The following is a 22362-nucleotide window of genomic DNA, read 5'->3' on the forward strand; positions in this document are numbered from 1 at the left end:
GAATCCATTCCAAGCATTAGTTTTGCACAAAATACACTCCTTGGGCTAAAAGCAGCCATAGCCACTTGCCCAAATGTGCCCAAAATGTGCTGACCTCATCACATTTGTCATGATGAATATATAATACTCCTGACTCCACCCCTGGCTAAGCAGTCAGCAAATCAAAAAGCATTTAGCAACACCCAAGACGCTCCCCCTAAAGCAATCAATCAGAGCTCTCTTCAGGCAATCAAGGCAGCGTCCCAATTACAGCCTCTGCATAGATAAACAAGTATGTTAGATTCACATGTCCAGTGATGTAACTAGGGTGCGTTTTGCGTCCCAAAACGCACTTTATAGTTTTGGGACGCATTACACCATCAACCTCGGCGTCCATGGGATGCACTACTGTACTCTTAATAATCATTAATTTCTGTATCAATGCGGACATAAAGTGGTAAATGTTCATAAGCACACAATTGTACAAAATGCTTTTTACACTTGACTTATCTCCAGAGTCCTCAGTCCTGCAGCCCCACCATGCCATAGACTATGCCAGTCTAGCCTTAACATCTAATTTTTTTTTTTAATCCAGTGATCCTCAGCCATTTTAATTTCAAGGACCCCCAAATTAAATGTATATGAATTAGCCTATAGGGGGACAGGGTCCTATAGGCCATTTCATTATGATTTTCATCTCTGCACTGGGACCCCAGGTTACAGACATGTTTACAATATTCTACAACAGTAGCTACTTATATTTTGTTATTTAAAGCTGTGATTATTTATTCAAGAAGCACTATTCTGAACCAATGTTCGCCTTTAAATTAATTTTTTTTTTAATCATCCTTAACCTTTAAGCTAAGGCGACTTAAAATCATTGTTTTAATCGATGGCCTTCATGCCCTGGCACTTGGCCTTGTGCCCTCAAAAAGCTGACCACACTAAAGGCCAAGTGGTAATCAACCTGTTACAAATACAATAAAGCAACAATACAATGAATGTGTGTAGCTTACAATACATTACTCTGACAGAGGCTGCTCTGTCACAGTTTGACATGTCACATGCTACTTAAAGCAAAAGGAAAGTTTGACATTTTGACATTTTTGCCTGCCATAGGATGTTAATGGTAGTGTCACAAGAAACCCCTATAAAAAATAGACAGTATTTTAGGCCAATGAAAAATACTATATACCAAATTTCCCACCCGGCTGATGAGTTGTTGGCGACACTAGGAAGGCAACTATTAGATGGTTTAATTAGTCTTTCGGCCCTATACCCAGGTCGTATACCCAGGTCTTATACCCAGCCCTATACCCAGGTCGAACGACCGGTTTGCACACCAGGACCACTGTGGAGCTCCTAATTTAGTCTACTTACCCTTGAATTATTTTTTAAACCTACTGACACTTTTGGAGTTAGCAGGTCAGATTTGACCCGTGATAAATTAACTCAACCCAAAATACCCAAAAGATTATTATTGTTTTCTCCCCCATAGTTGAGTTACTGTATGTATTCATATCCATGTAAACATTATTTAAAATATTTTGGTTTAGGGTTTCCTTTTTCAATTAAAATCGTTTTCAATTATAAAAATGTTAAAATTCACTCTGCACATTTCCTATAATGAAGGCAATGGATAATGATGGCTATAATATAGACTAATATTAGAACACACTAAATTACTTGTTTTTCCTTTTTTACTTTAAAATTGTCATTTGTGGTGTTATGGGTCAAAACTGACCCATATGGTAAAAAGTAATTAATTTTTCATGAATCCAAACTTTATTTTACTCTTAACACGATGGACGCCAGATCGCCTCGTCAGATGACTGGTTAAGATTTAACCCCGGAGCTCGCCAAACCGTCAGATGGCGTGTAGTAAGGGTTATATGAGTACCATGCAGCCGAAGCTCGACACTAACCTTCCGTGCTGCCCAGGCTGTTAGACAGGGCCCATGTTCTTCCCATCGTGAGGATCAATGCACGCGCCTCCCATAAGGATCCACTCATTGACGTTTCTTTGTTGCTTGTTTTCTCCGAAAAATACTCAAAAGTTGTTGTTTTAATCCAAACCGTCCGGCGTTCAAGATGTAAACAGTGATTTCTGATCGCATCGCGCCAGCCATGTTACTGCTTGTGGTGAAACCTGAGACATGTCGGTTGCTGCTTGAAAAGGTTTTTGCGCCTCTACTCGTTGTATTGGGCTGTATTGACGCTAATAGAATGTTTTATATTGGCTTAATTTAAGGTAGGCTAATTGCTGTTCACGCACCGCTCGATGGTGGAAAGGCAGGCGGCACCAGCAGGCGGTTTATGGTGTAAAACTTGTCATTGTTTTCCAGGTCGGACACGGCCATCTTGTACAACGACCGCGCCGTGCTGGAGAACCACCACATCAGCGCTGCATACCGCCTGCTGCAGGACGATGACGACATGAACATCTTCTCCAACCTGCCCAAGGACGACTGGAGGTAAGAGGGATGGCGCTATAAGAAAAAAAAATCGGGGCAGAGGTTTCGGAATTGTCATCCAGGGTGTGTGTGTGTGAGACAAACAGGATAGATCAGAGGATCAGAATGATATAGCTCTATTCTAAAATTGAGTTCTGTCAGAGTGGCGGACTGGAGGAATTATGAACTCTCTCTCTCTCTCTCTCTCTCATCCTACAGAGAGCTTCGAGCTCTGGTAGTAGAGATGGTCTTGGCCACAGACATGTCTTGTCACTTCCAGCAGATCAAAGCTATGAAGAACTTCCTCCAGCAGCCTGAGGCGTGAGTATCCTGCTCACCTTTTGGGGGAATGTGTTTGGTCCGACGTACTAACAGTCCTACAGGCATGAGTCCGTCACCCTACCCAAAACCCATCCCTAAACCTCACAGGAAGCCACGTGTTAGTTTTAACCTGCCACGGGTTGGTTTTAACTTGCCGCCCAAGTCGGGAGCCACGGATGAGTTTTAACCTGCAGCACGGGACATAACCGGCAGTGCTGGTCGATGTTGTCGAACTAATCCTAATAATAATAAATACAATTAATATAACGCTTTTCAAGGTACCCAAAGTCCTTTTGCAATTTATTTTTATTAGAAAAATTAACTAGATAAAAAAGTTTAAAAGGTTAAAAGCTATAGGTGTAGAAGTAAATGTACCATAAAAAGACAATCTAAAATAATTAACTATTTACTGCTGTTATAAAGAAAACAAAAGTAAGCTCGTCTCAACATCCTCTCAGTGTCCTTATTGACACAGGTGATTTTTAACCTGCAGCACAGGTTTGTCTGACTAATGACTGTAGGACTGTTGGTACAGTATGTCTAACCAACGTATGCACCCCGCTGGTCACTGTGTCCTCCAGGATCGACAAGCCCAAGGCGTTGTCTCTGCTCCTGCACACCGCAGACATCAGCCACCCTGCCAAACACTGGGACCTGCACCACCGATGGACAACCTCACTGCTAGAGGAGTTCTTCAGACAGGTATGCACGGGACCCTAGCCTCACTGCTAGAGGAGTTCTTCAGACAGGTATGCACGGGACCCTAGCCTCACTGCTAGAGGAGTTCTTGACAGGTATGCACGGGACCCTAACCTCACTGCTAGAAGAGTTCTTCAGACATGTATGCACTATGCACAGGACCCTAGCCTCACAGCTGGAGGAGTTCTTTACAATTTACAATACACAATTTAGGCATTTAGCAGACACTCTTAAATCCAGATTCCAGAGCGACTTACAGTAAAGCAGGAACAATACATGGAAATAGTCATCAAGAATCATAAGCAAGCTTATGATTATCCTAATATCCTAATATTATATATCCTAATATCTGTCTAACAGTAGATTATCTGTGTAGTTTCATGTAATGCAAGACTACAGTGATTAGTAGGCCTAATGCCATCATCTGGGCGGGTGAGTCATCAGTCATGTAACTTTCCCGACATTAAAAAATCCCCCACATAATCTGCGCCATCTGGCTGATTATGTAATGAATTATGTGATCGCATAATCAAGTTTTTCTGGAGGGTATACTTATCCTGCAGCACGACATGGGAGGGATTTTCCAGCATGGAGTTAAGTTTGTCCCTGATCCTCCTGATCTCCATGAATGATGTCCATACAGAGGCCAACAACACATGAATGATGGTAGCCTGTCCATACAGAGGTCAGAATGATGGCAGCCTGTCCATACAGAGGTCAGAATGATGGCAGCCTGTCCATACAGAGGTCAGAATGATGGCAGCCTGTCCATACAGAGGCCAGAATGATGGTAGCCTGTCCATACAGAGGCCAGAATGATGGTAGCCTGTCCATACAGAGGTCAGAATGATGGCAGCCTGTCCATACAGAGGTCAGAGTGATGGCAGCCTGTCCATACAGAGGTCAGAATGATGGCAGCCTGTCCATACAGAGGTCAGAGTGATGGCAGCCTGTCCATACAGAGGTCAGAGTGATGGCAGCCTGTCCATACAGAGGTCAGAATGATGGTAGCCTGTCCATACAGAGGCCAGAATGATGGTAGCCTGTCCATACAGAGGCCAGAATGATGGCAGCCTGTCCATACAGAGGTCAGAATGATGGCAGCCTGTCCATACAGAGGCCAGAATGATGGCAGCCTGTCCATACAGAGGTCAGAATGATGGCAGCCTGTCCATACAGAGGTCAGAATGATGGCAGCCTGTCCATACAGAGGCCAACAACACAGCTGGCCTTCTTCATGCTCTTATTGATCTTGTTGATCTGATTTGATCTGCTGTTGTTTTGTGATCTGTAGGGAGACAAAGAGGCGGAACTCGGCTTACCCTTCTCTCCACTGTGTGACCGCAAGTCTACCATGGTGGCTCAGTCCCAGATCGGTAAGTCTATACCATGGTGGCTCAGTCCCAGATCGGTAAGTCTATACCATGGTGGCCCAGTCCCAGATCGGTAAGTCTATACCATGGTGGCCCAGTCCCAGATCGGTAAGTCTATACCATGGTGGCCCAGTCCCAGATCGGTAAGTCTATACCATGGTGGCTCAGTCCCAGATCGGTAAGTCTATACCATGGTGGCTCAGTCCCAGATCGGTAAGTCTATACCATGGTGGCTCAGTCCCAGATCGGTAAGTCTATACCATGGTGGCCCAGTCCCAGATCGGTAAGTCTATACCAGTGTTGTTTTTGGCAGGCATTTTTTAGATTTAGTCAGTCTTAGTCTTTTGGAAAAATGCTTTATTAGTCTTAGTCAGTCTTAGTCATTTGGAAAAATGCTTAATTAGTCTTAGTCAGTCTTAGTCATTTCCATCCTTGATAGTTTTAGTTGACGGAAACTCCTAAGGGTTTTAGTCAGTTTTAGTCATTTTAGTAAAAGGTTTTAGTCCAGTTTGTCAAAAAATTAAAAATGTCTTTAAATAAAATGTCTATAGCGTACAGGTTAATTAGAGCTGGGACTTGATTAAAAGAAATTATCTAATTAATCAGAGGCTTTGTAGTTAATTAATCTCGATTAATCGCATTTTAATCGCATATCATTATTTGACCCAAGAACTGTGAGAGAGCCATTTTTTTTAATGTATTTTGGTATACTAGTGAATCAATGAATAGTGAATACATAAGTTTAAGCAATAAAACATTGTTTTTGTAGTAATATCTCAAAATTATTAATTTATATAGAGCTTATCTGAGTACCCAAAAATGCTTTACAAGGGGGACATGATAAATCAAAAACAACTTTATTAAAGGAAAAACACTAAGTAAATTAAAATAAATAGCTGGGGAAAGTAATATTGAAGCTTTGGATGGTGGGGGCATGCCTCTGAGAGTTTTGGGGAATGCATTCCACAGGGTTGGGGGGGGCTTCAATTGGTGCAGCAAATATGTGACATGACCATAAGAAAACACCTCTGTTTCTTCCGTGGACATACAGTAACAGCCATAGTAGATTTTACATTTTATTTGGCCATAACCGTTTAGTTAGAAACCATGTCATCTGGTCGGGTACTTGAACTGCTACTGGGAGTTGGAATAACATTAGCTCTGATCCATAGTGTTAGAAGGAGGAAAGTAGGCTTTCACATCTTTTTTTATGTTAAAAACGAGGTGCTGCACAGTGCAGCCTGCACTTCCGCGGGTGTGAGTGAGGGGAAAGGATCAAATTAAGTACCATAGAACTCCTGAGTCCTAACTACGCTATCGACCAGAGCTACTGTTGTTGATTGACGTTAGCTTCCAGGCTAGGCTAGGTGCAACATGTTTCGCATTGAGCCGATACTGGAGGCTTGACGAGGTGTGGTGATATGTGAATTCTTTATTGAATAATTGCACACAACTGTGCTGTAATCCACGCTATCATCGGATAGCCTTTTAAATCCTATTTCCAATCCACGGGGACAAGCAGTGATCTCAGCTGGTTCCCCCAGTCTGGTGATGTTATTGTTGTCTGAAGAGAAGAGGACACGGAGTCGAAATGGGACGGTGTGTGTGTGTGTGTGTGTGTGTGCATGCATGCATGCATGCATGCAGATGGGCGTGACCAACAAGGAAAGGAGAGGAGGATAGAGGCGAGAGCAGTGACAGGCGGAACATTTTCATGCATTTAAAACTTTGTTTCCTCAATCAACTAAAATTTTCGTCTAGCCTCGTCTTGTCAGCGATAACACACACACGTCTCGTCATCGCTTCAAACAGAGCTAATTAGCTCGTCAGCGTCAGTCTTGTCCCAAATTATTTGCGTGTCGTTCGTTTTAGTCCGTCTTAGTCCTGGAAAAAGGGGCGTTGACGTCGTCATTTACGTTATCGTCAGTCCTGACGAAAACAACACTGGTCTATACCATGGTGGCCCAGTCCCAGATCGGTAAGTCTATACCATGGTGGCTCAGTCCCAGATCGGTAAGTCTATACTATGGTGACCCAGTCCCAGATCGGTAAGTCTATGCCATGGTGGCCCAGTCCCAGATCGGTAAGTCTATACCATGGTGGCCCAGTCCCAGATCGGTAAGTCTATACCATGGTGGCCCAGTCCCAGATCGGTAAGTCTATACCATGGTGGCCCAGTCCCAGATCGGTAAGTCTATACCATGGTGGCCCAGTCCCAGATCGGTAAGTCTATACCATGGTGGCCCAGTCCCAGATCGGTAAGTCTACTATGGTGACCCAGTCCCAGATCGGTAAGTCTATACTATGGTGACCCAGTCCCAGATCGGTAAGTCTATACTATGGTGACCCAGTCCCAGATCGATAAGTCTATACCATGGTGGCTCAGTCCCAGATCGGTAAGTCTATACCATGGTGGCCCAGTCCCAGATCGATAAGTCTATACCATGGTGGCCCAGTCCCAGATCGGTAAGTCTATACTATGGTGACCCAGTCCCAGATCGGTAAGTCTATACCATGGTGGCCCAGTCCCAGATCGGTAAGTCTATACCATGGTGGCCCAGTCCCAGATCGGTAAGTCTATACTATGGTGACCCAGTCCCAGATCGGTAAGTCTATACTATGGTGACCCAGTCCCAGATCGGTAAGTCTATACCATGGTGGCCCAGTCCCAGATCGGTAAGTCTATACCATGGTGACCCAGTCCCAGATCGGTAAGTCTATACCATGGTGACCCAGTCCCAGATCGGTAAGTCTATACCATGGTGACCCAGTCCCAGATCGGTAAGTCTATACCATGGTGACCCAGTCCCAGATCGGTAAGTCTATACCATGGTGACCCAGTCCCAGATCGGTAAGTCTATACTATGGTGACCCAGTCCCAGATCGATAAGTCTATACCATGGTGACCCAGTCCCAGATCGGTAAGTCTATACCATGGTGGCCCAGTCCCAGATCGGTAAGTCTATACTATGGTGACCCAGTCCCAGATCGGTAAGTCTATACCATGGTGGCCCAGTCCCAGATCGGTAAGTCTATACCATGGTGGCCCAGTCCCAGATCGGTAAGTCTATACTATGGTGACCCAGTCCCAGATCGGTAAGTCTATACTATGGTGACCCAGTCCCAGATCGGTAAGTCTATACCATGGTGACCCAGTCCCAGATCGGTAAGTCTATACTATGGTGACCCAGTCCCAGATCGATAAGTCTATACCATGGTGGCTCAGTCCCAGATCGGTAAGTCTATACCATGGTGGCCCAGTCCCAGATCGATAAGTCTATACCATGGTGGCCCAGTCCCAGATCGGTAAGTCTATACTATGGTGACCCAGTCCCAGATCGGTAAGTCTATACCATGGTGGCCCAGTCCCAGATCGGTAAGTCTATACCATGGTGGCCCAGTCCCAGATCGGTAAGTCTATACTATGGTGACCCAGTCCCAGATCGGTAAGTCTATACTATGGTGACCCAGTCCCAGATCGGTAAGTCTATACCATGGTGGCCCAGTCCCAGATCGGTAAGTCTATACCATGGTGACCCAGTCCCAGATCGGTAAGTCTATACCATGGTGGCTCAGTCCCAGATCGGTAAGTCTATACCATGGTGACCCAGTCCCAGATCGGTAAGTCTATACCATGGTGACCCAGTCCCAGATCGGTAAGTCTACTATGGTGACCCAGTCTCAGATCCCCCCCCCCACACACACACACACACACACGTTAGCAACTTTTTAAACTATGTTTTTATCTGTCTTGTCTGTCGAACATGTATGAGTCACAGACTGAGGGACTGCAGCCAAATGGCAATGGATTATTGGTGTGTGAGACAGTGTTTCTGTGTGTGTGTGTGTGTGTGTGTGTGTGTGTGTGTGTGTGTGTGTGTGTGTGTTCCGCAGGGTTCATTGACTTCATTGTAGAGCCCACCTTCAGCGTTCTGACAGACATGACGGAGAAGATCGTCGCGCCTCTCATTGACGAGGCCGATCCATCTGGGCTGACTGTCCTCAGACGCTTCAGGTGACTGATATTTAACCTAAACACTAACCAGCTGTGTACAGTAACTAGGTACATTTACTTAAAGATGGAGTGCCACAATTTTTGTATTTTTCCAGTTTTTCATGTGTCGATGAGGTGACAGTACTTCATTAGACACCCTGGAGTTGTTTTTATGCGCAATGGTGTATTAACTTTGTATATAGGGTTTCTTCCTGGAGGCTGAACCCTTGACAGTCAAACGGGCCAATGAAGTAAACAGCAATATAGTGACATCACACTATCAGCCCCTCCCCTAACCCCTCCTTCTTTATCATACAACTACAGCTGTGGGTGCGGCTTCAGTTCAGGTGGATCACCACCCATCACCACCCACCAGGCAAACCAGGCATACTTAATGAACTGGTGGGCGTGTCCACTTAAAAGCATGATTTTAACAAATACTGTACACTTTTTGGAAAGAGTTCTTCCACCTTATATTTTAATAATACCTGATTATCATGTTTTAGGGTGGAAGAAAATCGTGGCACTCCATCTTTAAGTCAGTGGTTCCCAAACGTTTTCATGTCAAGGACCCCCAAATTGACACTAATTATCCCGCGGACCCCCATTTGGAAAGATGCCACCGCTCTAGTACATAAATTGAACAAAACGGCACTTTCATTGACTGTTGGTCTGTGTTTGTGTGTGCGTGTGTGGAGCAGTTTGAACAGCGACAGTGGAACCAGCGAGGGGAAGGGTTCCAGTGATAAGAGCCAGGCGGGGTCGGACTCGGAGGTCAACAGTGGTCTCCACACGGTGGACTTCAAAAGCTTCAAGAGCACCTGGGCAGACGAGGTGCACCACAACCGAGACAGATGGAAGACCCAGGCTGACAAAGGTCAACATCTTTGATGTTCTTTGATGTTGTTGAATAAAATGCAGTGTTTTCTTTTTGAGTGGTGCAACCACTCCAAGGAACAGCAATGTCCGTGTTCACCTATACCTATGTGTCCGCCTATGTGTTAATGAGCACCGGTATAATGAGTACCAGTAGGGGCGCTGTTTGCCAGAAACAGAGAGAGAGACAGTGCTGCACTGTTGCCTGCTAATAAGAGAGAGAGAGAGAGAGAGAGAGAGGAGGAGGGGGGGGAGAGGGGAGTTGCACCACTCGGTTCATACGGGTGTGATTTTTACTTAAAGGACCACTTTTCAACCTTTGTTTAAAAAGTGTCTCATAGATTGGAGGTCTGTGGGCAGTTCAGAAACCCGTCTTGCAGTGATATTTTTTAATGATGCGTCACAATGCGTCACGATTTGTGAGCTTGTAGATGCCATTTAATATATATGTACAGTATGGGGCACGGTGGCACAGTCGGTAGTGCTGTCGCCTCACAGCTAGAAGGTCCTGGGGACGCTGTGGGCACTGGGGGCGTGTTCTCTCCTCGCGTCATCAGTGCCCATACCCGAGGCGGGGGTTGGCGAAAGGGCCTTTCTGTGTGGAGTTTGAAAATAATAATAATAATAATTATTATTATATATACAGTATGTGTATATATATATATATATATATATACAGTACTGTACATTTGAAAATTGGACATTCTGCACAGTGAGTACTTTCGGTACTTTGAGTAAATTTTTATGTCAATACTTTTGTACTTTTACGCAAGTACATTTTTTATTCCAGACATGTACTTGTCATAGAGTAGTTCCGCACTGCAGTATTGATACTTTTGTTTAAGTAAAAACAACCGAGTACTTTTTCTTTCTCCACCACTGAACAGACCTAGAGGAGAAAACCAAGAATGAGACGGCAGCCAATCAGGTCAGTCAGGATGAGGACAGGCAGGACAGAGAGACTGCTGCATCCGACGACCAATCAGAGGACAAGGAAGAGAAGACAGGACCGCATGAGACACAGGAGGAGGAGCAGCAGGAGGAGGAGAGGCAGGGGCAGGTAGGGGGCGCTAAGGAGTAGGGCCATGGTATAAAGCAAAATTAAATCTGAAAATGTAATGATGATGTTTTAGGCCGACCAGCTGAAGAAATCACTGGCTGACTTGGCTGAGCTGGCTTTTATGACATTTCTGAGACCATTTCTGGAACTATTCTATTGCTAGTTTGATTATTTCAAATGCTCTTTCATATTAAAATAATTTCAGTCAGGACAACTCATGAATGGATGGAATATATATTTATTGAATATAAAATGAGCAATATAATTTATTATGGTTTGGCGATGAATTAGAATTAGCTTTTTAGGTACCCAGATCAAACGCATCAGTCCCGACCATATAGGGACTCCGAATCCCCTGTACCTAAACAGCAGATCATTGTCACGAACTTTGCTGAGGGTAATGACATGCCCACAGAGTAAATTATTTGTATTAAATGATTGATTATCCTTTTATTTTGTATAATCAATTGCATTGTTTCGTATAACTCTCAAGGAGCGCCCGGAGGAGCCCACACAACAAGAAGGAGACCTGGAGCCCATAGCGGCCCCTGGGGGCCCAGAACAGAACGGACACGGAGGGCCTCAGGAACCAGCAGGCAATCAGACCAGCTCACAGCACAACCAGCATGATCACAATGGTATGGTGTCCTAAAGTAGAACTGTGTGTGTGTGTGTGTGTGTGTGTGTGTGTGTTATATATATATATATATATATATATTACATCAATTTTTCGCCTTAGTATTAGTTGATGTCATATTATGCATCACGATGGAAAACCGCGGTGTGTGCTATAAGTTTGATGAATGCGTCGTTCAACACTCGTCACGCAAAGCTTACATTTATCTTAACCCCTTTGAACCCATACATTAAGTATAGAGTCCCTATCGGGGCTCCAGTGACGTTCCTGTTTTCGCTCTACATTATCTTCGCTGAAAATAGCAACGCATCGTGCTTTGAACTTGTCGTTCTGCTATTTTCTTTACTGGAATGTTTTACCCAGAATACGGCAGCTGGGGGTTTTCTTGTATGTGTATATATATATATATATATATTATGTATATACACACGTGCACACACACACACACACACACACACACAAAGAGTATGTTAATTGTTCCATAATAACCTGAAACTTACTTATCTACTTCCTCCTGCTGTCTGTTTCCAGGCAACGCCGAAGCCGGCGACCTGATCCGCTTCCACAAAAGACCCAGCTACTGCGCCAACTCCTACCGCCCCCTACTGTCCAAACTGGGAGAGGTTCATCCCAGGGGCCTCATTGATGCCAGGGGCCCCATTGATGCCAGGGGCCCCATTGATGCCAGGGGCAAAGCCAGGAGACTGCAGACCATCTCCTTGCGCCGGGGGAAGTGAACCTGGACAGTGTCCTCGTGTCAGGAATGTGACAGTAGTTGATTACTTCACTAAGACAAACCCCAGCAGCCGTATTCTGGGTAAAACATTCCCAGAAAATAGCAGATCGACAAGCTCAAAACACGATGCATTGCGACACGTTGTGCGTTTGTAGATCAGCTATTTTCAGCGAAAGGGGTTAAGATAATTGTAAGCTTTGCGTGACGAGTGTTCATCAAACTTAAGCTATAGCAGTGATGCATAATATGACAACGTCAACTAATACTAAGACGAAAAATGTTCGTCAGCCACCCTTTTTTCTAAAACTTAATGGAAACTAAATTAAAATTAAGCTATATGATTACTAAAACTAAGACTACATAATGTTGACAATTTCGTCAACAAATTAAATTAAATATTAGGTGGACAAGAGATCCAGTATTCAGTATACAAGAGATCCAGTCATTTTACACTTGGTTGCATGCTGAAAATAGCAGATCTATAACCTCGCGTCACCAAGCTTTCCACCTTGGAGGAAAGCCTGGTCTGTGTTCCAAAATCGCAGTGTGAACCGGTCTGGAGCGGATGGTAATTTACGTCATGTTGTAGACTTGTAGTCACTGATTTGTAGTCATCAGGCAGGAAACCATAGAAAGTACCCATTCATAATACTGATTCCGCCTTGTGGTATCCTGCCAGATGACTACACATTATTGACTACAACATGACGGAAGTTACCATCCGCTCCCGACCGGATCATAGACACGAAATGGAATATGCTGCCCAGGCTAGCAGATCTACAAGCTCACAACATGTCATGCTGTGACACATTGTGAGTTTGTAGATCTGCTATTTTCAGCAAGTGTAAAAGGCTAAAGCAGCCATTACAACAGCATCGTAAAGGCCCGCCTAAATATTTAGTCGACTAAATGAACTGGAGATTTAGTCGACTAAAACTAGACTAACACTAAAGCATTAGAGATGACTACAATATGACTACAACTAAATTAATCTTTATTCCAAAGACTATGACTATACAGAATTTGCTGCCAAAATCTATTACAGGCATCTAAACATATTGTTACTGTATGGTATCCAATGAAGCTATAGTCGCAAGTTCTTGTTAATACTTTTCATTGGTTCAATATTAATTAAAACCACACACACTTTTACTATACCTTCACTCAAATTCAATTTGTTTCAATAGCAAAGATAGTACAGTAGATCTACAAGCTCACAACATGTTTGTTACTTTTGAGTGATACTGTAGTATGACGTTGCAATACATACATTTAGTGTGCGTGCGTGCATGCATGCGTCGATGCGTGCATGCATGCGTGCGAGTGCGCGTGTGGGTCTGTATTACACAGGAAAACGTGACAATGGGTTGGCAGCCAATTGTCACACTCATAGTGCAACGTGTCGTTTTAGGCAGTGGTGCGTTATCTATAGGTCATGTCAAGGACCCCCAAATTTGCTGGCCAATATTGATGACAAGGGATCTCCATATATGGGCTTAACATCAGGGATCTCCATCCCTGATGATTTCACGTGATGTCACAGTCAGGCATCGTCATGCCTGGGGTGACCAACCAACCAGACAGTCTGACGGGAAATGCACAATTTCATAGTAAATGCGACTTGCGGTCGCAATAATAAAGACGTCAGACTATACAACCTTACCACAGTGTGTTACTAGTACTACACCTCAAACTAAGTTGGAAAATGACTACATTTTAACCCCAATGTCTGAAAGCTGCATGACCAGTCTGTCTTACCAGTATCTCCACAGAAACACAGTTGGGTTTGTGCTAATACACAAATACAACAGCTTTATGTATTTGAAGGCACGTGTTGAACCGAGTCAGTAAATGGAACAGGGTTTAATGACTCCAATAGCAAACCTGTTCACCTTACAGATCAGGACGCTGTCAGGTGGCATCTCCTGTACTGTTCCAATGTCATGATGAGCACACACCATTGGCTTTTGTTAAATAGGCTACATAACGTTTTACAACACATCAACTGACAGAATCCATGATAAACATGACCTATGCACTCTATATAATTATGTTATCTGTTCATAATAATATATACACCATGTATACATTTCGTACTAATTAAGGCAATAAAAAGCATATTACATTCATTCAAAGCCTCATTAATGGGAAAATTGCCGTAATTATTGCTTAATATTAATAACACAATATACATAGGCCTACAGTACGAAACCCCCCAACAGTTTAAAAAAGCCATGGGCAAGTCAATGAAAAGTGTGTATAAAAATATTTTATTGAAATTGTATTCCCGATGACAAGACCCTCAAAGCTTTTGGTCCTGGCTGGCCTGGGACATGTCTGAAAGAGAGAAAACAATTAAGGCACAACATATTCACAGATGTACAGTGAGGGTTTTTTATTTGAATTATAAATAATGTTGTCATAAGAAGTGAAAAGAACGTTTACTTGCAACAGAGTATTTCTCCATAAATGTAAAAAGATCGTAGCTAGAGCTGCTGTTACCTGGCTTATTGCACGCCTTCTGCTTATCTTCTCTCTCGGGAGTTTGCTCATATCTCGATCACAGTTTAGAACATGTTAAGTATGGCATAAATACTAGAGTATAGAGATAGTGTAGATAGTAGGCCTATATGTAGCAGTAGCGTTCCATACCTATGTTCCCTCAGCTCTATGTTCCCTCAACCAAGTGTAATTATTAATTAATAATTAACATCGTGCACCACACGTGTGTGTGTGTGTGTGTGTGTGTTCGCACGTGGCAATGGGACAAGTTGTGCGTGCGTGCATACATGCAGTACCGGATTTATAGGAGTTGAGGCCCCTGGGCTAGAGTAATTCTTGAGGCCCCGCCCCCGGGCACTTAAGGCCACACAGCTTTGTTCGTTTTGTCTGACAATTTACCCTAAAAAAAATAAATCTACAATAACTAAACACAAATCTCACTTGAATGGCCTGGTCCGTGGGTCAGCGGTTCAGGCAACGTGGCTGGTAATCCAGCCTGGCAGTGTGCCGCGGGTTCGACTCCTGATCCGCCTTTACTGCGTGTCACCACCCATCTCTCTCCCCATTTCCTGTCAGCCTACTGTCTATCCCTTCGTAAAAATATATAAAAAAAAACAAATCTCACTCGAATTGGATTGCAATACTTTACATTTTCATCTTTAAAAAAAAGGAACCCCCCCTGTGTAGGTGTAGGTGTGTGCGCGTGCATGTGTGAGACCGCAACACGTGTGTGGGTGTTAGCTTGGCTGCTCTTACCTTATTTACTGCCATATCATATAAATTATGGTAATGGGTCGCACACACCAAGACTGCATTTCAGTAATTTATTCTTGCATTTCTGACAGGAGACAAACGTTTTGGCCTTCATCAGTGTGGCTGGATAGCCGAAACGTTTGTCTCCTGTCCTCGGATACAGTACAGTAGTAAATCAACAATGCAACACATTTATTGGAAACAAAGAAGAGCTGTGTTCAGTTCTTGCCGTCGACCTTCTCTTCATGTTCGTGGTGTATCATCTGCTCGTCTGCTTTCAGCTCTTTCACTCCTGAAATCAAGCACAGACCGGCGGAAAAAAAGTATTGGCTTCAAAATATACTCAAAATATCAAAAGATTTCGAAGATAGTGATCTACAAGCTCACAAAGCATCCTGAAACTGAATTATTCAAAATTGTACAAAAGTATGATATATGATAACAGTATCAAAGTGTGGGCATCAATTTTGCATCAATTAAGCTCCTGGCAGCCATCTTGCACGCCATCTTGAAACTGAACATTTCAGCCTTTCTAGAACATATATTGTATTTTTCTAGATTCAGTATGTTAAAGATGGAGTGCCATCATTTTTTACCACCCTAAAACATGATCATCAGGTATTATTACAATATAAGGGGGGATAACTTTTTCCAAAAAGTGTACAGTATTTGTTAAAATCATGCTTTTACGTGGACACGCCCACCAGTTCATTAAGTATGCCTGGTTTGCCTGGTGGGTGGTGATGGGTGGTGATCCACCTGAACTGAAGCCGCACCCACAGCTGTAGTTGTATGATAAAGGGGGAGGGGTTAGGGGAGGGGCTGATAGTGTGGTGTCACTATATTACTGTTTACTTCATTGGCCCGTTTGACTGTCAAGGGTTCACCCTCCAGGAAGAAACCCTAAATACAAAGTTAATACACCATTGCACATAAAAACAACTCCAGGGTGTCTAATGAAGTACTGTCACCTCATAGACACATGACAAACTGGAAAAATACAAAAATCGTGGCACTCCATCTTTAATTAGCATCCCTAAAACACCTCTGTTACATTATGCATAGGTGTGGTTTGGGCGTTACAATAAACCAATCACCGGTCCACGTGCCATTGCTGCACAACCTCCTCATGACAGCTTGTGAGCTTGTAGATCAGCTACTTTTGGTGAATGTTCCCCCAGAATAGGTTTGCTGTCGTGCAAGTGGTTTAACAAGAATTATTATATTATATTATATAATTTTTTTTGTAAAAGTGAAAACTACTAAATATTACCAATGTAACATTTCACCCACTATTGAACCCATGACCCACGGTTCACCAGTCTGGCCCCTGTCTGGGCAACAACCCCCTTCCCCAAAGGTAGCTCACTCAGAGGAGATTATGGCCAAATATCACGATGCTACAATATCATTATGCTTACAATATTAAGAATTCTGTTACATTTATTATGACGATTTCATTAGGAGGTTTTAAGTTAAGAGTAGTGGTAAAATGTAGACTATATTTTTGGGGTAGTTAATCATTCAGTCTATCCACTATTGAGAGTATTTTCTCTCTTTAATTACAGCAGCAGTATTTCTTTTAGAAGCTTAAATCAGTAAATCTGTGTTCCACCAAATGGGTCTATTGAGGAAAAGCCAGGCTCTGCATTCAGCCAGGCTTTATGATCCTGGCTCGATAAATCTGCCCATTCCAAGCCTCGCTTGGTTTTAGTGGAATGGAATAAACGAGGCTGTACGGACCAGGATTTAACAAGCCTGGTTTTGCCTTAAATCCTGGATTAGTTCATCCAAGTTTCATGAAATAGGCCCCTGGTTCAGTCCGGTTGTATTCATCTCCTAGCAACCTAGCATTATTCATACGTTGGTGAAGAGCGCCTTCTGGTGTAATCACTGAAAACATTAACGTCCAGGAACACCAATGGCAGTCAAGTGTTGGATTTTATGATGTCCAGAGACATCCATGTGCAATTGTGTTTGTTTAAATAGCATTATATACAGTACACACACACACACAGCATAATGCGTGTTATATATACCAATGGTTCTCAAACTTTTTCATGTCAAGAACCCACGGACCCCCATGAGCCCATTAGAAAAAGGATCCCCATGAGAGAACATTTTTACGGCTGATTCTCAACCCGTTTAATTTCAAGGACCCCCAGTTTGACATGAATATTAAATTAAATGAGGGTCATTAAATGAGGGTCTACAGACCCTCATTTAATGGCAATTATTTCTCTGGGACCCCCGGTTTATATTGTAACATCAATGTAAATTTAACTCTGCGAGTGTACAAATGGAACCAAATGGACCCGTTATCCACCCGGATCCATCTGTACACTCTCAGAGTTATAGACCCACAAGGGTCCATTTGGTTACAAACTATAATTTAGCTGGGAACCCCCTGGAACTCCCTCAAGGACCCCTGGAGGTCCCCGGACCCCACTTTGGGAACCACTTACAGTATATATTGTATATAAAATAACATTGCATGTAATTATCTATCCCTCAACAGACATGTGTTTCAACGGTTTGCTGAGATGGCGTGTTGGTGGTTATATGTTATCTCCACAGTTGAAAAGGGCATAATGAGAGGCCCAGCAAGACAAGGGAATTATTGACTCGTCTATTGGTATAGTATAGCATTCGCATCTTTATGTTGATGAATTGAGTAGGAATTGTGTTTGGTCTGACAGTCCAGACATTAGTCCGACGCCCTACCCAAACCCTAAACCTAACCTCACAGAAAGCCTATAGTTTTAACCTGCCACGGGTGAGTATTAACCTGCCACATGTTAGTTGTAACCGGCCCACGCAAGGTATATAGACGTGTCTTTCCGAAGAAACGGCAGAAAAACGCTGCTAAAAATCAGAAAAACGCAGCAGTGTGCAGACACCTTTAGTATGCTTAACCTTTACCAATGTATGCACCCCGGTGGAGCAACCCCCGGTCTTTCTTGTATTATCCTTTTTAGTATTGCAAACTTGTTATAATAAAGTATTCAATCAATCAATCAATGGTCTCACCTGGTATATGTGGAGGGTAGTGGAGGATGGGCGTGTCTTTCCTGCGAGGTTTCTTCAGCTCGTCGGCTGGGTCGTGGTCGTTGTGGTGCAGGCCTGCCTCCTGCTCCTCCTCCATGCCGTGCTTCATCTCCTCCACCTCCATCCTCGTCAATACCTCCTGGTCTATCACAGGAATTCAAGTACTGTACTCAACACTTTGAGTCCTGAGACCAGATTCTACCAAATCCTGACAGTTTTCTGAAAGACTAAAATCGAAATTGAGAACTACTCAGTAGTCAGAAATGATAGAAACCGTAATGGGGTGGTGTTTGCATGTATATCCACAAAGATACTGAATTCATTACCCGTACTGACTTGCAGCATGTTGAAATTGAAACTGTGGGTTGAATTAATTTTAAAAAAATGCTAAATCAGTACTAGTTGGCACAGTCTACAGACCTCCTGACCAGCAAGGCTTTTAAGATATTCTTGAGAGATGCTTAGCTGAGGAGGAGGGTGCAGAGAAAATCCTGATGGGCAATCTGAATACGGACGTACAACGTAAAGAGGCGCCTGTTTTCAAATAATTTAGTAGGTTTTGTGATCTGCATAGTGTTAGCCAGCTAATTACCCAACCCACTAGAGTGTGTGTTTCTCATTCTGACCTTGGACAAATCCAGAATCTCCAAGAAAGGTGTTATTGTATGCAGGCTTAGTGGGGGTGCATACTTAGTTTAGATTAGTCATTGGTTAGACATGGGTTAAGGTTAGGTTTAGGTGTGCTGCCCCGTGGGAGGTTAGGTTTAGGGTGAGGGTTTGAGATAGGTTGTAGTTGTAGGAACTGTCTAAACTAAGTACTGCACCCGGCTTAGTGATCATTTCATGATATTCTGTACCCGCAAAAAACAAAAACTTAAGACCGGCTGCCACAAAACAGTCATATCAAGGGACCTCAAAACCTACTCGAGTGAGGTCTTTAAATAAGAATTGGAGAGTCTGGATTGGTCCGATGAGCTTAAAAGCACACTTGTCGAAGAAGCTTGGCTTGGCTTTAAAACCAAATTTACATCAGTACTGAACAACATGGCTCCTTTGAGAACCATCAGGGTCAAAACCCGCTCGGAGCCATGGATGAATTCGGACATACTGACTGCAATCAGTCTTTGTACGTCTCTAAATGTTTTGATGATTTGAACATTGTGGACCCTCTTGTAAACAAGTGTAATGCTTTATTCATTGAGTCGTCCACTCACAGTTGGATTGAGTTGTGCTTGAAATGTACTGTAATTCTGCAAACTGTTTTTGATGACATGCAGGGATCTCCATATTTGGTGATTTCATGTGATGTCACGATCTGACCAACGAACCAACCAACTGACTGACTGAATGACTGACTGACTGAAATGCACGATTTCAGATTCACGATTTCAAGACAATCGTCTGTGCATTGATACTATAGAAAGTGAAACCCTATAGATACCAGCTAAATAGATGAACCTAGCATCTGTGAAATAACACACTGGCTGTGTCGTTAATCCCCATGTCCTGCCTCTAATCTTAGCCATCTCACTACCTCTCGCACGCACGCACGCAGACACACACAGTCACACACACACGTGTACTCACAGTGTGTGCTGTCCTGTGTTATCAGTGTGTGTTCACCACTGAGCTCCGATCTCACATAGCCACTCGTCATGTCTGAGAGGGGTGGGGGTTGGTCCTCGCCTAGGGGGTCGGGGACCTCCTTGACCTCTGTCCAACTGATCAAATAACACGCACACGTGCATGCGCACATACGTATGAAGAAAGAAAGAAAGAAAAATCTTATCTCCATTATTATTGTATTTTTCTGATACCTTAAATTAGTACCCTACTTCGTCATACTACAATGTCACACAAAAGTAGCTAAAATATTCAGAAACGTGTCTCGAGCTTGTAGATCAGCTATTTGAGTTTGAATTCTGAAAAGTAACATTGTTTTGTAGCATATGAGATTATGAGGTTTCCCAGTGGTGAAAAGTAACTAAGTATGTTTACTTAAGTAATGTAATTAAGCAGCCTATATTTTTTAGCTATTTGAACTTTACTTGAGTATTTCCAATAGGCCTACTTGTACTTCTACTCCTCTACATCTCGGATCCAAATGCACACATACATTTACGTGTAAACATTAATTACTAGTTAATTGGTAGATTGTGATTATTATTACAAAACATACACATTAACCACTCCAGCCTTATATACATTTCATATCCATATTCCATCCATTTGAAAATCACAATGCGTTGCATACTATTTACAAAAAGATTTTTATACATTTGAAAACTTGTGAAATGGGACATTCTGCATTGAGCACGTTCTACTGTTGGTACATTTTTGATACCAATACCAAACAGGATCAAGACTTTTGACTTTTACTTACAACAGTGTATTTATACATTGCCGTATTGATACTTCTACCTAAGTAAGACATTTGAGTATACTTTTTTCCCTGCCACTGGGGTTTCCACTGCCGACAGCAACCATATCAGATAACCCAGCAGCATGGAGAGACGGCCCACCTGCATGAATAATTCATGACCGGGGGGGCAGACCCTCTCAGTGACAGACCCTCTCAGTCTGTCTTTGTGTATGGAGTGCTACGCAGGACAATAAGAGTCTTTGTTTGAAAGTGGAACTTTACGTCACCGCTGTGAAATCCAAAAGACGCCGCTCACTCCCTGCATGTACGCCAACGATGGACAGAGTATTACTCGACCCCTGTAGTAGGCAAAATATTAATACTCCTGATCCAAATATTACTAATTTCAGCTGCCAGTGAAAGTTTGCCGTGTCCAAACATAGACTCGAGTTAAAGTAGTCTACTGGATATACAGTAGCGTATATAACAAGAAGAAAGAAGAAGAAGAAAGGAGGGAGGGAATAAATAAAAGGTGTCAAAGCCAAAAGAGTTAGAGCTCACCTCAACAGTGTGGACAGACAGTAGTCAGCTGGACAGACAGACAGACAGTAGACTACTAGACAGCAACACAACCACATCAAAGCCTGACTCCCTCTTATATGCACCACGGAGGCGGAGCTTGTTGTCACGCCGACAAGGTCCCATCATCCCACCCTCCCTCCGTCACTGGTAGAAAGCTGTGGTTCTCAACAGTGTACATTTTTTCAGCAGATTTTTATTTAGTCTTTTTTTTTTTTTTTTTATAGAGGGACAGAGTGACAGTATAGGCTGACAGGAAATGGGGAGAGAGATGGGGGGTGACACCAAGGGGCCAGCTATGCACTCCAATGTTGAAGCGCTGGGCCCTAGTGGTAAGAGGAAGGACTGCAGGCGGACCCGTGGATTCTTGACGAGGAAACCCCGTGCAACGGAGCGCTCAATGTTAAAGCCCAGCTGCACTTCCGCATTTGGACACCAAAATGCGGAAATAGACGGTACTTCCGGCAGCCTTCCGGGTGCTTCAAAACGCCACTGAGCAACTTCCACTGACATGAATAGCGGAGGGGGCGGAGCTTCGCGCCAGTTTAGTCTATCCTTTTAATACTCTATGGGTGACACGCAGTAAAGGCCGTCAGGATCGCAAGTGGGACCCGCAGCACACTGCCAGACTGGATTACCAGCCACGTTGCCCATGATGACTACGCCAGCCACCTGGGCCTGCATGTCTTAATGCAATGTTAATTTTGCCAGAAAACATAGTCACTGGTTCTCAAAGTGATTTTGGGGAGGTCCCCAGATGATTCGCTTAATGTGGAACATAGTTTTCTCTCTCAACAGTAAACAAACCAACATACAGTAGTGTATACAGGGTATCTGCACATTTCTAAAAATGACAATTCAGGTCTTTTAACTTCCAATAACTTTTTTTTTTAAAGACAAAAAACCATTAGGCTACTGTGTCAAAGGTAACTAACAAACTATAGGCCCTACTTAAAGAAATGGTCAAAAATTGGCCGAATGATCAAACAT

At 43.3% G+C, this 22362-nt stretch overlaps 2 protein-coding genes across 2 annotated transcripts in view; one reads left to right on the forward strand and one right to left on the reverse strand.

The window, feature by feature from the left end:
• The window catches only part of LOC310873665 (dual specificity calcium/calmodulin-dependent 3',5'-cyclic nucleotide phosphodiesterase 1A-like), a gene marked incomplete at both ends in the record, with an annotated part of 34241 nt that extends 22112 nt beyond the window's left edge, over positions 1-12129 (forward strand). Inside the window, 9 exons of the mRNA XM_083786214.1 lie at positions 2325-2453; positions 2652-2753; positions 3335-3455; positions 4747-4828; positions 8720-8840; positions 9521-9696; positions 10583-10755; positions 11249-11393; positions 11924-12129. Coding sequence (XP_083642340.1) covers positions 2325-2453; positions 2652-2753; positions 3335-3455; positions 4747-4828; positions 8720-8840; positions 9521-9696; positions 10583-10755; positions 11249-11393; positions 11924-12129 — 1255 coding nt within the window. The remainder of the gene's footprint in view (positions 1-2324; positions 2454-2651; positions 2754-3334; positions 3456-4746; positions 4829-8719; positions 8841-9520; positions 9697-10582; positions 10756-11248; positions 11394-11923) is intronic.
• A 2361-nt stretch (positions 12130-14490) lies between these two features.
• Positions 14491-21492, reverse strand: LOC310873962 (uncharacterized protein). Its single transcript, XM_083786582.1, has 4 exons — positions 21355-21492; positions 20019-20152; positions 18414-18575; positions 14491-15675 (listed from the first exon to the last, which is right to left on the reverse strand). Exons 1-4 carry the CDS (start codon positions 21429-21431, stop codon positions 15602-15604), a joined length of 447 nt encoding a protein of 148 aa, XP_083642708.1. The 5' UTR covers positions 21432-21492; the 3' UTR covers positions 14491-15601.
• Between the last annotated feature and the right edge of the window lie 870 nt (positions 21493-22362).

This window comes from Protomyctophum parallelum (assembly GCF_964188405.1).
Source record: "Protomyctophum parallelum genome assembly, chromosome: 16".
Classification (NCBI taxonomy): domain Eukaryota; kingdom Metazoa; phylum Chordata; class Actinopteri; order Myctophiformes; family Myctophidae; genus Protomyctophum; species Protomyctophum parallelum.

What these genes read in the sequence shown, in the direction of transcription:
- LOC310873962 (XM_083786582.1), bottom strand. Translation starts at nt 21,431, where the DNA reads ATGTGGTTGTGTTGCTGTCTAGTAGTCTACTGTCTGTCTGTCTGTCCA. An exon ending in TGTCTGTCCACACTGTTGAG is followed by an intron (nt 20,153 to 21,354) that starts GTGAGCTCTAAC and finishes TTATTTGATCAG; the next exon opens with TTGGACAGAGGTCAAGGAGG. An exon ending in AACACAGGACAGCACACACT is followed by an intron (nt 18,576 to 20,018) that starts GTGAGTACACGT and finishes TTCCTGTGATAG; the next exon opens with ACCAGGAGGTATTGACGAGG.